Source organism: Hyaena hyaena, unplaced genomic scaffold (assembly GCF_003009895.1).
Source record: "Hyaena hyaena isolate Hyena2069 unplaced genomic scaffold, ASM300989v1 scaffold_146, whole genome shotgun sequence".
NCBI classification, from domain to species: Eukaryota; Metazoa; Chordata; class Mammalia; order Carnivora; family Hyaenidae; genus Hyaena; species Hyaena hyaena.
In genome coordinates this window covers 602772-615192 of record NW_024080778.1, presented here as the reverse complement: position 1 = coordinate 615192, position 12421 = coordinate 602772, and the positions used below count along the sequence as shown (strand labels likewise).

The window sequence follows — 12421 nt, the reverse complement described above, 5'->3', positions numbered from 1 at the left end:
TACATATATAATTTATATCTTATACTATATTAGTCTCATTTAAATATATATAAGACTTATGTCCTATGATATATATTAGTTTCAGATATACAACATAATGATTTAATATTATATATATTGCAAAATGATCACCGTAATAAGTCTAATGAATATCCATCCATACACAGTTAAATATTTTTCCAGCTTGTTTTTGATTAGTGTTAGCATGATATAAGTTCCTCTCTCCTTTTACTTTTAATCTATATATGTCTTTATATTTAAAGAGGATTTCTTGTAGACAACCTGTAGTTAGGCCTTCGTTTTTGTTTTAAAAAAAAATTTTAGGGGTGCCTGTGTGGCTCAGTTGGTTAAGCGTCCCACTTCAGCTCAGGTCATGATCTTGTGGTTTGTGGGTTCAAGCCCTGTGTTGGGCTCTGTGCTGACAGCTCTGTGATGTGTCTCCCTCTTTCTCTGTACCTCCTCCGTTCATACTCTCTCTCAAAAATAAAAGATTAAAAAGATTTTTTTTTTCATTTAAAAAAAATGTTTGTTAATTATTGGGGCACCTGAGTGGCTCAGTCAGTTAAGTGTCTGACTTCAGCTCAGGTCATAATCTTGTTGTTTGTGGGTTCGAGCCCCGCACTGGGCTCTGTGCTGACAGCTCAGAGCCAGGAGCCTATTTTGGATTCTGTGTGTCCCTCTCTTTCTGCCCCTCCTCCATGCACGTTCTGTGTCTGTCTGTCTGTCTCTCAAAAACAAACATTAAAAAAATGTTTGTTTTTGAGAGAATGCTCATGTGAATGGGGGAGGGGCAGATGGAGAGGGAGACCCAGAATCCCAAGCAGGCTCCATGCTGTCAGCGCAGAGCCTGATAAGGGGCTCAGGGGCTCGATCCCACGACTGAGATCATGACCTGAGCTGCTACAATCAAGAGTCAGATGATTAATGGACTGAGCCACCCAGATGCTCCTGGGCCTTGCTTTTAAATCCAGTCTAATATCTATCTTTTAATTGGTGATTTTAGACCACTGATATTAAAAAATGATTATTTCTGGGGCACCTGGGTGTCTCGTCGGTTGAGCATCCGACTTCAGCTCAGGTCATGATCTCATGATCTTGAGCCCCGCATTGGGCTCTATGCTGATGGCTAGCTCAGAGCCTGGAGCCTACTTCGGATTCTGTGTCTCCCTCTCTCTCTGACCCTCTCCTGCTCACGCTGTCTCTCCGTCTCTCAGAAATAAAAACATTAAAAATTTTTTTAAAAAACATGTGATTATTGCTGGGGCGCCTGGGTGGTTCAGTCGGTTAAGGGTCCAACTTTGGCTCAGGTCATGATCTCACGCTTCGTGGGTTTGAGCCCTGTGTCAGGCTCTGTGCTGACAGTTAGCTCGGAGCCTGGAGCTTGTCTTTGGATTCTGTGTCTCCCTCTCTCTCTGGCCCTCCCCTGCTCACACTGTGTCTGTCTGTCTGCCTGTCTCTATCTCTCTCTCTCAGAAATAAAAAAACATTAAAAAAAACCCAAAACATTAGATACACTGTTTTACAGGCATTACAAGTACCCTGTAATAATCATGTATTTCTAATTATTTCTTTCCATCCCTTGTCATTCATTTCACTCATATATAAGCTGTAATCATTGAATATATTTTTGCTGCTATTAGTTTGAGTGGACTGTTTCAGTACATCAGTTAATAAGAGAAAAGAAAATTTTGTCTTCCCTTATTCCTTCTTTAATGTAGAATTCCTTTATGTAGATCTAGGTTTCTGACCTAATATCATTTTTCTTCCCTTTACTTTTAATATTTCTTGCAAGGTAGTTTACTGGCAACAAATTCTCTCAATTTTTGTTTCAGAAAGTCTTCATTTCTCCTTCACTTTTGAAGGATAATTTGGTGAGATACAGAATTCTAGGTTTGTGGTTTTTTTCTCATGTCGACACAAAATGAACATACCTTCTAGAATTTCTAAAAGAATAGAAGTTCTTGTTCTAACTTCCTGGCCAAGTTAGGACAGCTGCCCCGATAACAGAGCCTTCACAAAGCAGAAGGTGCTCTGGCAGAGGAATGTTTGCTGCAGGGTTAGTCACCGGGCTTTTGTTTTTTGTTTTTACATAAAAAGTTACAGACCATTAGACAAAGGACATTTCAGAAAGTTGCTGATGTTATCTTAAGTGTCTAGTATATGTGAGGCTGCAGGACTTTTTCATCTTCTGGGAACCAGGGAAGTCTCTTCCTTCTCTTTTGTGTTCAGAATACTCTTTTTGGGTCATTGTCTTTAACAAAGCAGCTGTACAGTGTGTGCTCAGGGCAGAAATAGAGCTCGTTCTTTAAGGCTTTGCCGAGTCATTTTGACCTTGGTAAGTTACATTATTGGGCCCAAGACATTAAGTTGAAGATTTCCTTTATCACTCTTAACTCCAATTTTTCGTTTCCTTCCTGCTTGTATAGTTTCCGGGAGAAGTCCGATGTAACTTTTATCTTTGCTCTTCGGTAGTTAAGGTGAACACCTTTCCTCTGGTTCCTTTCAGAGTTTTTTTATATTTGGTTTTATCCTTGCCTTAACAATTCTTTGTTGAAAGCCTGACACAGTGTGTTGGGTAGTAGAAACTGAAGCCCGTAGGCCTTTCATGTGAGGTTTTATGTGTCTCTGGCTAACAGGCCGTTTACTGTTGGCTGTAGCTGGAGGTATCTGAGGCTTGAGTTTCCTCTAGTGCCTTTGTTTTTCTCTTCCCTGTGGTCTTTGAGTTTCCCTAGAAATTCTTTCTTAGAGTCTGTGCCTTGCATAGAATTACAGCCCTGTGGATGTGGTGGGAAGGTGTTGGGGGCGGGTGGAGAAGCCTTCTGTAAACTTAAGATTGAATCTCTGGTATTTTATTGGGCCAGAATTCCTAGGTTGCAACCTTCAGGACAGTTTCTTAGCCTTTTTACTGTTTCTTTCCCGTATGTGTGACAGGAAGGCTAGGGGGAGCGGGAGTTGGCTCATGGCCCCTCTTCCAAGCCAGATAAGGCTCTGGTAAAGTAGGGCACTTGCTGTGGGCAGAGTTCCACTCAGCGCTGTTTTAGAATGTTTCTTTTTGCCCCCTCCCTGCTCCACGCACCAGGTTGTGTGTGTGATCTCTTCCCCTTCACTGCAGGAACCTGGTGGCCTCCTGGAAGTAACACTCATAAATGTGTGTGAGTTTTTATTTTCACAAACCCGTCAGCACTGAGCCTCCAGCAATTGACCAGTTCTGGCTTTTTTTTTTTTTTTTTCAATGTTTATTTTGAGAGAGAGAGCAAAAGAGAGCACTTCAGCAGGGGAGGGGGGCAGAGAAAGGAGAGTCTTTTTTTTTTTTTTCTTTCTGTTCTTTAAATTTATATCCATGTTACCATATAGTGTAATAATGGTTTCAAGAGTAGAAATTAGTGATTCATCACTTACATATGACACCCAGTGCTCATGCCAACAAGTGCCCTCCTTAATGCCTATCCCCTGTTTAGGCCATCTGCCCTTCCAACACCCCGCCAGCAAACCTCAGTTTGTTCTCTGTATTTAAGAGTCCCTTATGGTTTGTCTCCCTCTCTTATTTTTATATTATTTTTGCTTCCTTTACTCTATGTTCATATCTGTTTTGTATCCTAAATTCCACATATTAGTGAAGTCATATGCTATTTGTCTTTCTCTGACTTATTTCACTTTACATAATATACTCTAGTTCCATCCATGTTGTTGCAGATGGCAAGATTTCATTCTTTCTGATCACCGAGTAATATTCCATGTAGATATAAACCACCTCTTCTTTATCCATTCAGCAGTTGATGAGCATTTGGGCTCTTCCCATACGTTGGCTATAAACACTGGGGTGCATGTGCCCCTTCAAAACAGCACAACTGTATCCCTTGGATAAATACCTAGTAATGCAGTTGCTGGGTCATATGATAGTTCTGTTTTTAATTTTTCGAGGAATCTCCATACTGTTTTCTAGAGTGGCTGCACCAGTTTGCATTCCCACCAGCAGTGAAAAAGGGTTCCTCCTAGGAAGAGAGAATCTTAATCAGGTTTCATGCTCAGTGCAGAGCCAGGTGCAGGACTGTGTTCCACAACCCTGAGATCCTGAGCTGAGCTGAAATCAAGAATCTGACGCTTCACCCACTGAGCCACCCAGGTGCCCCTGCCAGTTATGTTTAAGTGTTCCTGCCAGTATTGGCTCCAGAGGCTTCTGCTCCCGGCAGGCTGTGACCACGGACTCTTGAGGGCAGAAGGAAGGAATTAATAAGTCTGTGCCTTAATAAATAGATGACAGAAACAGATCAATAAAGGGGCGCCTGGGTGGCTCAGTCGGTTGAGCGTCCGACTTCGGCTCAGGTCATGATCTCACGGTCCGTGGGTTCGAGCCCCATGTCGGGCTCTGTGCTGACTGCCAGCTCGGAGCCTGGAGCCTGTCTTCAGATTCTGTGACTCCTTCTCTCTCTGACCCTCCCCTGCTCCTGCTGTCTCTCTCTCTCTCTCAAAAATAAAAAAATAAAAAATAAAAACATTAAAAAAAAAAAAGAAACAGATCAATAAATAAGGGAAGGCTCTTGTTTATAGTTAGAACGCTAAGTGCTGACTGGTAAATGTGGGAGTGCTGCTGAAGTCAAAAAGTCATCATAGTATAGCCGGATTCTCTAAATTCTGCATCAGCCAAGAATTATCAGTAGGTGCCAGTGAGAAAGGAAAGGTGCGGGAGGGAATTTAGATTAAAGAAAGAATGCTAACAGACAAAATGAGAGTAAGTCACAGGACACAGGAGTCAGCTTAAGGGGGCCCCTAATCATTTTCTGATACAATTTCAGCACCTTGGTTCCCATGTCCTGGTGATTTGCCCCCATTAAAATCTTTTTTTTTTTTTTTTTTTTTACAAATAGTTTATTGTCAAATTAGTTTCCACATAACACCCAGTGCTCATCCCCACAAGTGCCCTCCTCCATGCCCATCCCCCTCCCCCCCACATCCATCAGTCCTCAGTTTTTGTCAGCATTCAAGAGTCTCTCATGGTTTGCCTCTCTCCCTTTCCCCCACCATTTCCCCCCTTCAAAAAAATTTTTTTAATGTTTATTTTTGAGAGAGAGAGAGACAGAGCATGAGTGGGAGAGGGGCAGAGAGAGAGAGTGACAGAATCCAAAGCAGAGTCCAGGCTCTAAGCCGTCAGCACAGAGCCCAACGCAGGGCTCAAACCCCCGAGTTGTGAGATCATGACCTGAGCTGAAGTCAGACATTTAACAGACAGAGCCACCGAGACACCCCGTCCCCATTTTTATTTCCAGCTTTTCCTTGCTTTCTGGTGTAACTAGATGCTGCAGGCTGATTTTGTACCCCAGCTTTGGTGTCAGCCATTTCTCTGAAGATTCCTTGAAGAAAAATATATACTTCTTAAAAATTTTAATGGTATGTTTGAAAATTTTATGAAATTTCCAAATACAAACCAGTATAGAGAAATTAAGATGAATCTGTCATTTCAACAATTGTGAACTTTCTTCTGTTCATTCTTTTTAAAGACCCGGGCAGTATTTAACGCCAGAAAGATAAGGATGGCAAAAGTTGAGAAATACTGAAAATGAAAATTTCATGTCCATTGAGTCCCCAGCACTCTGAAAGGTCTTCTGCTCCCTACTCTCTGGATTGAGTATTTGAGAGAGCGAGTGGAAATAAGTGTTTTCAGGGCATCTCTTTGTTCTACTTGACCTTCCCTCCTACAAGCCCCAGTATGTCGCATAGACCTTACGTCCAGGTGGACTACGTTCCGGCCTCCCTCCTAACAGCCCACTGGGAGGAGAGTCCCCTGCCTGCCTGGCGCGGCTGTTTGCTGGGATTGAGCTCTGGGGGCAGGGCCCACCCTGGAGGTGTGAGGTCTGGGGCCCCACATCTCTCTGCCCTTGGGCTTACCAGGTGTCTCACTGAACACCGAATCCGAATCCAACTTGCTCAGTCTCACTGTGTGAATTAAACTAACAGGCACAGTGGGTATGGTTGGAATGAAACTATAGAGGAATTATGCTGGATTAATAGAAAATTAGGTTTGTAAAGTTCTATTATGCTGGATTAATAGAAAATTAGGTTTGTAAAGTTCTAAACTTGGAGTTCAGTCTATTGGAATTCCATTTCTTTTCTAAAGCATTGGCACATTTGGATTTGAAATTCAGGATATGAAAATGAAACCCACATTCGAGACACATATAGGAATAAACAGCTTCTGAAGAAAAAAGAATAATCTCTCATTTTTGGTTTTTGTTAGGAGATGCCCCAGAGAAATGTTTAAATTGGTAATAGAGCATACAAATTCTGTGGTGCCGTTTCTGGAAGACCATCGCTTGTCATTGGACTCAGATAAACATTTTGTGTCACTTGACACACACTCTCTTTGACCAAACCTTCGTCAGGCTCCTCTGAGCCCTCTTCTGGACTAGACCTCAAGCTTGGCCTATAAAAATTGCAGATTGGCTACATAAATGATTTTGTTCACTCCAAATCCCCCGCCATTCCTCCCACCCTGAGAGACTTGAACGAATACCGGCATAGTTTCTAACAACTCCGAGCTATCCCTAGGGTTACGACTACAGCCCTCTTAAAATGCTTAAATGAGAAAGTGCAACGGTGCCAGGAGAACTTCCTGTTTGTTCAGGGAAAACGTGGTGATAGGCGGATGCGTCCCTAAACTGCCTCTCCTAGCAGTTTTTTTAGAAAGCTCGCAGTTATACACCCCGTCTCTACCCTCGGAAATGTACAGCTTCTGTCTCCCAGAACCGTAGACTCGGACCCGAGAAACTACGTGCAGTAGTTCATTCTTTGACATGTAGATGTTCAAGGTGGTAAGGCTTGCTCTCACTCCTGTCTAGATGGGTGCTTTGCCCTGACTTGCACACTGCCTTTTGTTTGCTTCTCATTTGAGTAAGTGCCAGTTAACAGCCCAGATGGCCTAGTCACATTAACCAGCAACCCCCATGCCCAGTTTTTGTAGATTCCCACTTCCTGGACTCTGCTTGCTTATGCCCCTGCTGTTCCCCTCCCTCCCTGAAAACGCCCAGTGTGAGTTGGGGTCACACTGGACCCTCTCCCTTATTGCAGTAGTTACTGAATAAAATCTTTCCTCGTCACTGTATCTCGTGTCTGGCTCTGTCCCTGTTACATTCCACAGCTTGGGACAGAGTTGTACCCCACCCATACCTTCCTTCTGTAGGTAGACCTTTTAAATAACCCCACTTTCTTCCTCAAAACAAAAGACTGTTCAGCAAATCTCAGAAGCCTAGAAAGGAACTTCTCCTTTTCACTTCGTGGCAGCTTTAGTTTGGAATGTAGAAGGGATTAAAGACTGCAACAAAGTTGTTTTTAAGGCAGTGGATGAAAATGGGAGGGAAATAACTGCTGGCAGGCCTTGGAGACTCACTGGGCTGGTCCTGACTCCAGGGTCACAAGCCTCCCCGGCTCCCTGCACGAGCCGCTGGCGGGCGGGTCAGGCTGCTTGTTCTCGCCTGTCGCCCACCTCCAGTTCCCTTCCGGTGCCGGGGAACAAGTACAACCCTCAGAAAAGAAGCATCACAGCCCAGCCGTGTGGGAACTTACAGGTCCACAGCTGCGGCAGGATCCATAAGAGAGAAATCCATAAGTGAAAGAACTTTATTAAAAACTCATTCTCAATATGAACTTCCTTTCAGGTCTGCATCTTGTTGAAATGAACTTTCACTTTACTTGCTTTTCAAATGTATATTATACTTTTGCTTACATGTTAGTACCCCAGTTCCCCTCCCCTGTGGATCCTAAAATAATTTTTGGATAGATGGTTGGTTGGGGCTTAGGAGAGGGTCTTAGGTTGAACTCAGGTATAAAAATGAACCCATGAAGTGTTACAAACTGAGGTGAGGCATTCACCTGGATTCTGGTAGATATGGATACCTTACTTTTCCTGAATGAAGATTTTTTTTTAAAAGAAACTGCAAAGTCCTATTACAAAAGAAAAGAACATAAATTTTAAACCTACTGTCTGGTAATTTATCATTCCAGACTGTCTTTTTGTGGGAGAGACTGAAGGAATCACATGAGACAGGAAAGAAAGGCCAGTGCCAAATGCCTCCGTAGGAGCTGGAGTGCCCAAGTGGCCAGCCATGGGCACTCAGGTGTGGTTCCCTGGACTCAGAGACCCTGAAGGAAAAAAAAAAACGCTGTGACTGCCTTAAGTTTCCTGTGTCTCTTCTCAGAAAAACGGAGTATGGAGCATACTACCGAGATGGAAAATGTGAAATCCTTGGTTCACAGACTGTTTACAGCTTTGCATTTGGAAGAGTTCCAGAAAAAGAGAGAGCACCATTTACTGGAGAAAATTGACCACCTAAAGGGACAGCTGCAGCCTCTCGAACAGGTTCGGAAGCGTCACAGTTGAGTCTGTTTATTGAGCGCGTGCCACGTGAGCATTTTTGCGAATGCTCCACATATGTTCATTTTCTCCTTTAGTCTTCATGAGCCTGTGCCTTTGGTACTGTTATCTTTGTCATTCTTCAGATGGGGAAGGTGAGCCAGTCAAGGTACGTGGCCAATACGTGGCAGAGCTGGAGCATGAACTCCGGTGGCCCGGCCGGAGCCGCCATCTTTAACTCTGTGCTGTGCTTCCCCTCCATGGCTGTGATGTCTCTGTAAATGAGTTCCGTCCGCGCTGGGATGCACTAGCTGGAGTACCACCAGTTACTTATTTTTTTTTTAGAGAACAGGCACAGGGCCCCAGCTCTGCTTAACAGATTTACAGCCGGAAGGTTAGCTATGGCCTCCTAACATCCGAAGGTAATCACTGGTGGAGACAAAAATAACTTTTTGGGGAAGAACAGGCAGGAGTCTGTATGTTTCCGATCCCACTTGCGATTTTTAAAAATGAGTGGGAGTCTGTGTATCTTTGTATCTGAATAGAAAGTTTCTGTACATAAAAGAAACTTTTAATCATGTCCTCTAAAGATATCTAAGGGATGGCAGAGAGGAGACTTTTTATTTGTTGGATTGTGTACCCACATTTTTATTTTTTAAAAAGTTGGTGATGTATTTACTTGTATCGGGATTTAAAAATCGAAGAAGGTGGCCAGTGGAGATTTTCCTCCTCCTACCACATCCCCCCACCCAGGAGTCATTTTAGGTTTACTTTATCTGTATACCCACAAGTGCGAATAAATTTTTTTTTCCATAAAAGGGGTGTATGCTGTTACATACTGTTCTTCCCTTTTTTCACTCACAGTGTATCCTGGAAAGCTCTCCATGTTGGTACATAGCTTCCTCACTACTGTTACATAATAGTTTGGTAGATGTATGTATTGTTGTCGCTCTTTTACCCTTAAGGATCTGTAATGAACCATGTGTGTGCGAGTATAACTACAGGTGCATTCCTAGAAGTTACCTTGCTGGATCAAAGAAGATAGACTTGTAACTTTAGGTTTCAGCAGAGAATGTCTTGAGTGTTTCATTGTATACCTTCTATACTATTTAATTTCTCCCCCCACAAGTAGGTATTACCTTTATCATTTAAAAGTGACTCGTTAATGATCTGATTTGGAAATAAGTGCTCATTAATGTGTCTGTTTCATAACCTGTTTGTAAATCAACCGCTTTAAAGTGGTGCAGATATGTATTATTTACTTTTTGTTCCTCCTCCTCTGCTTTCCCCTTAAGTTGGTGCACTGTAATTTGATCAAAGCCGTTTTTTCCCCTCAGATAAAAGCTGGAATTGAAGCTCGCTCAGAAGCCAAAGCCAGTGGACTTCTGTGGGCTGGGCTAGCCCTGCTCTCTGTGCAGGGCGGGGCGCTGGCCTGGCTCACTTGGTGGGTGTACTCCTGGGATATTATGGAGCCGGTGACCTACTTCATCACATTTGCAAATTCCATGGTCTTTTTTGCATACTTCATAGTCACTCGACAGGTGAGTAGTTTGTTAGGAAAATGTGAGTTAGGGACATGTTTTGCAAATAATACTTTTGCAAGTCAAGTAATGAGCAGTAAAGCCTTTTTATTTACTGAATTGCTCCCTGGGTTTTTATAAGCTGATAAATTTTGTTGTTGTTCATGAGGATAGAGATTTATATGCAGCACAGAGAAACTATATATGACCTCTACAGAGAAGTAGTGCAGCCCACAGTTTGTTTTTCTTTTTAAGTTTATTTATTTTATTTTGGGGGAGAGGGAGAGAGCAGGGGAGGGGCAGAGAAAGAGCGGGAAAGAAAGAATCCAAAGCAGGCTCCGACTGTCAGCCCAGAGCCCGATGAGGGGCTCCAACTCCCAAACCTTGAGATCATGACCTAAGCTGAAATCAGGAGTCAGACACTTAACTGAGCCACTCAGGCATGCCCACAAATTTCTCTATTGAGATAAACACATCAAATTTTTTTCCTCTTTGTTTTATAAATAGAATTGAATATGTATTGCAAAAACACTCAGCAACTTTAGCTTTATTACATGACTATTTTGCCAAAACAGTTTTCTTTTTCTCCTTTCTAACCCAGTATGTGTGATTTCTCTTCTCGGCTTGCTTGCTTTTGAAGCAGCAGCTGATCTCAAGCAAGACAAAATGTTTTACTTGTGTTGCCTTATGCTTGCTCTGTTGGCCACTGCAAATATTTTACTCATCTGCCGCCTTTTGCTTCAGTGTTGCTAAGGCAAGTATCTTTCTTGCAGAGACATTATGTTCATTTAAAACATGTTTAAAACATGTTCTTTTTTTTGTTTTGTTTTTCCTTTTAGGATTATACTTACTCAGCTGTTAAGAGTAGGCAGTTTCTTCACTTCTTCCACAAGAAATCACAGCAACAGCATTTTGATGTGGTGCAGTACAACAAGTTAAAAGAAGATCTTGCTGAGGTACTTTAATGCAGATACAGCATCTTCTAGCTGGTCTTGTTTGAGCGCCAGACCTCTTAGTATCAGGGAATAACCACAAGTTAAATCTTGGTCCCAGACAGACTTCTGTGTACTGTGCTTTGCTGAGTGAAAATATTGACGTGAGTGACGCTGATTTCATATCCTAGGGTTTCGTTCTCAACTCCCATATTCTACACGAGGACAGCTTTTAATGGGTATGGAGAAAGGCCTCAGCCGACTTTGAGATAGTAAAATAGTAGTGTTCAGTAGCCGTGTTATTTTCATTCACTCTCTGAGTATGTGTTTTTAAAGAAAACCGTCTTAATATCAAGCTCAACTTTTAAGACCGTAAAAGAAAGTAGACTTGTAGGAAGGTGAACACTGAATAAAGAATTTTAAGCTATTTAAGGCATTTCCAAGTTTCTTCTCCTTAAAAATGGGAGACTCAATATGGTGTTTCCCCCTTTCATCTTTTCCATCTTTCCAGTGTGAAAACAGAGGTGCTTAGTCACTTGTCGGGGTGTACGCTGTTAGAAAGTGGGGAAACCAAGGTGTGAACCCAAAAGTTTGACACTGGAGCCTGTGCTTTTAAGGCCTTACACACAATATGTGTCTTAGGCAGCTTTTATCTCTGGCCTACCAGCAGCCTCACTAGCTTTGTTCAGATGGTAGGTTTCAACACATTAACTAGATTTTTAATTTTTCTTAGTAATTTTAGAAAATGTTTTGGTAAAACTCTCTTCCATTGCTCGGTGCATGCTCATTTAATAGCTAATATTCACAGTATCTTTTATTTCCTGTACCTACTAAACTACTCATCCCTCAAATTAAAAAAATAAAAGATTCCTGGAATTAAACCTGAAGTTCAACAATTGGAGATAACCTTTAAAAAATTTTTCTATTTTGAGAGAGTGCGTGCACACACATAAGTGGGAGAGGGTCAGAGAGGAGGAGAGAGAGAATCCCAAGCAGGCTCCGCACAGTCAGTGCAGAATCCCATGTGGTACTCGGACTCCCGAACCGTGAGATCGTGACTGGAGCCAAGATCAAGAGTCAGACACTTAACCGACGGTGTCACCCAGACACTCTGATTTTAAAGGTGGGGCACCAGGGTGGCACTGTCAGTTAAGCGTCTTGACTCTTGATCTTGGCTCGGGTCATGATCTCACAGTTTATGAGTTCGAGCTCTGCGTCGGCCTCTGTGTTGGTAGTGCAGAGCCTGTTTGGATTCTCTCTCACCTTCTATCTCTGCTCCTCCCCAAATCTGTCTCTCAAATAAACTTAAAAAATTTTCTTTTTAATTCTATAAAACCACTACTTGGGAAACATACAATTATTTTACTTAGTGTGTAGTCTTATATTTGAATGATCTAATCCAAGTAGCCTAAGGGATGGTCTTCTCACTAGTTCACAGCACTGGGCATTTAGGATTTAAAGTAGCAGCTGTGAAATATTTTTTTTTAAGGTTTTTAGCGTGAGGAAAAAAGACTGGTACGTCACAAAGTGGTTTTCTTTTCAGATAACTAGAAAAACCATTATAAAGGGACAGTGAATAGAACAAGAACTTGAAAGATGTATCAGAAACCTTAAATTCCTCTTTT

At 42.3% G+C, this 12421-nt stretch overlaps 1 protein-coding gene across 1 annotated transcript in view; it reads left to right on the top strand.

Moving 5' to 3' along the window:
• The window catches only part of MCUB (mitochondrial calcium uniporter dominant negative subunit beta), a 93715-nt gene that overhangs the window by 80629 nt on the left and 665 nt on the right, over nucleotides 1-12421 (top strand). Inside the window, exons 6-8 of the mRNA XM_039238796.1 lie at nucleotides 8190-8350; nucleotides 9682-9885; nucleotides 10704-10820. Of these exons, the coding sequence (XP_039094727.1) occupies nucleotides 8190-8350; nucleotides 9682-9885; nucleotides 10704-10820 (482 nt within the window). The remainder of the gene's footprint in view (nucleotides 1-8189; nucleotides 8351-9681; nucleotides 9886-10703; nucleotides 10821-12421) is intronic.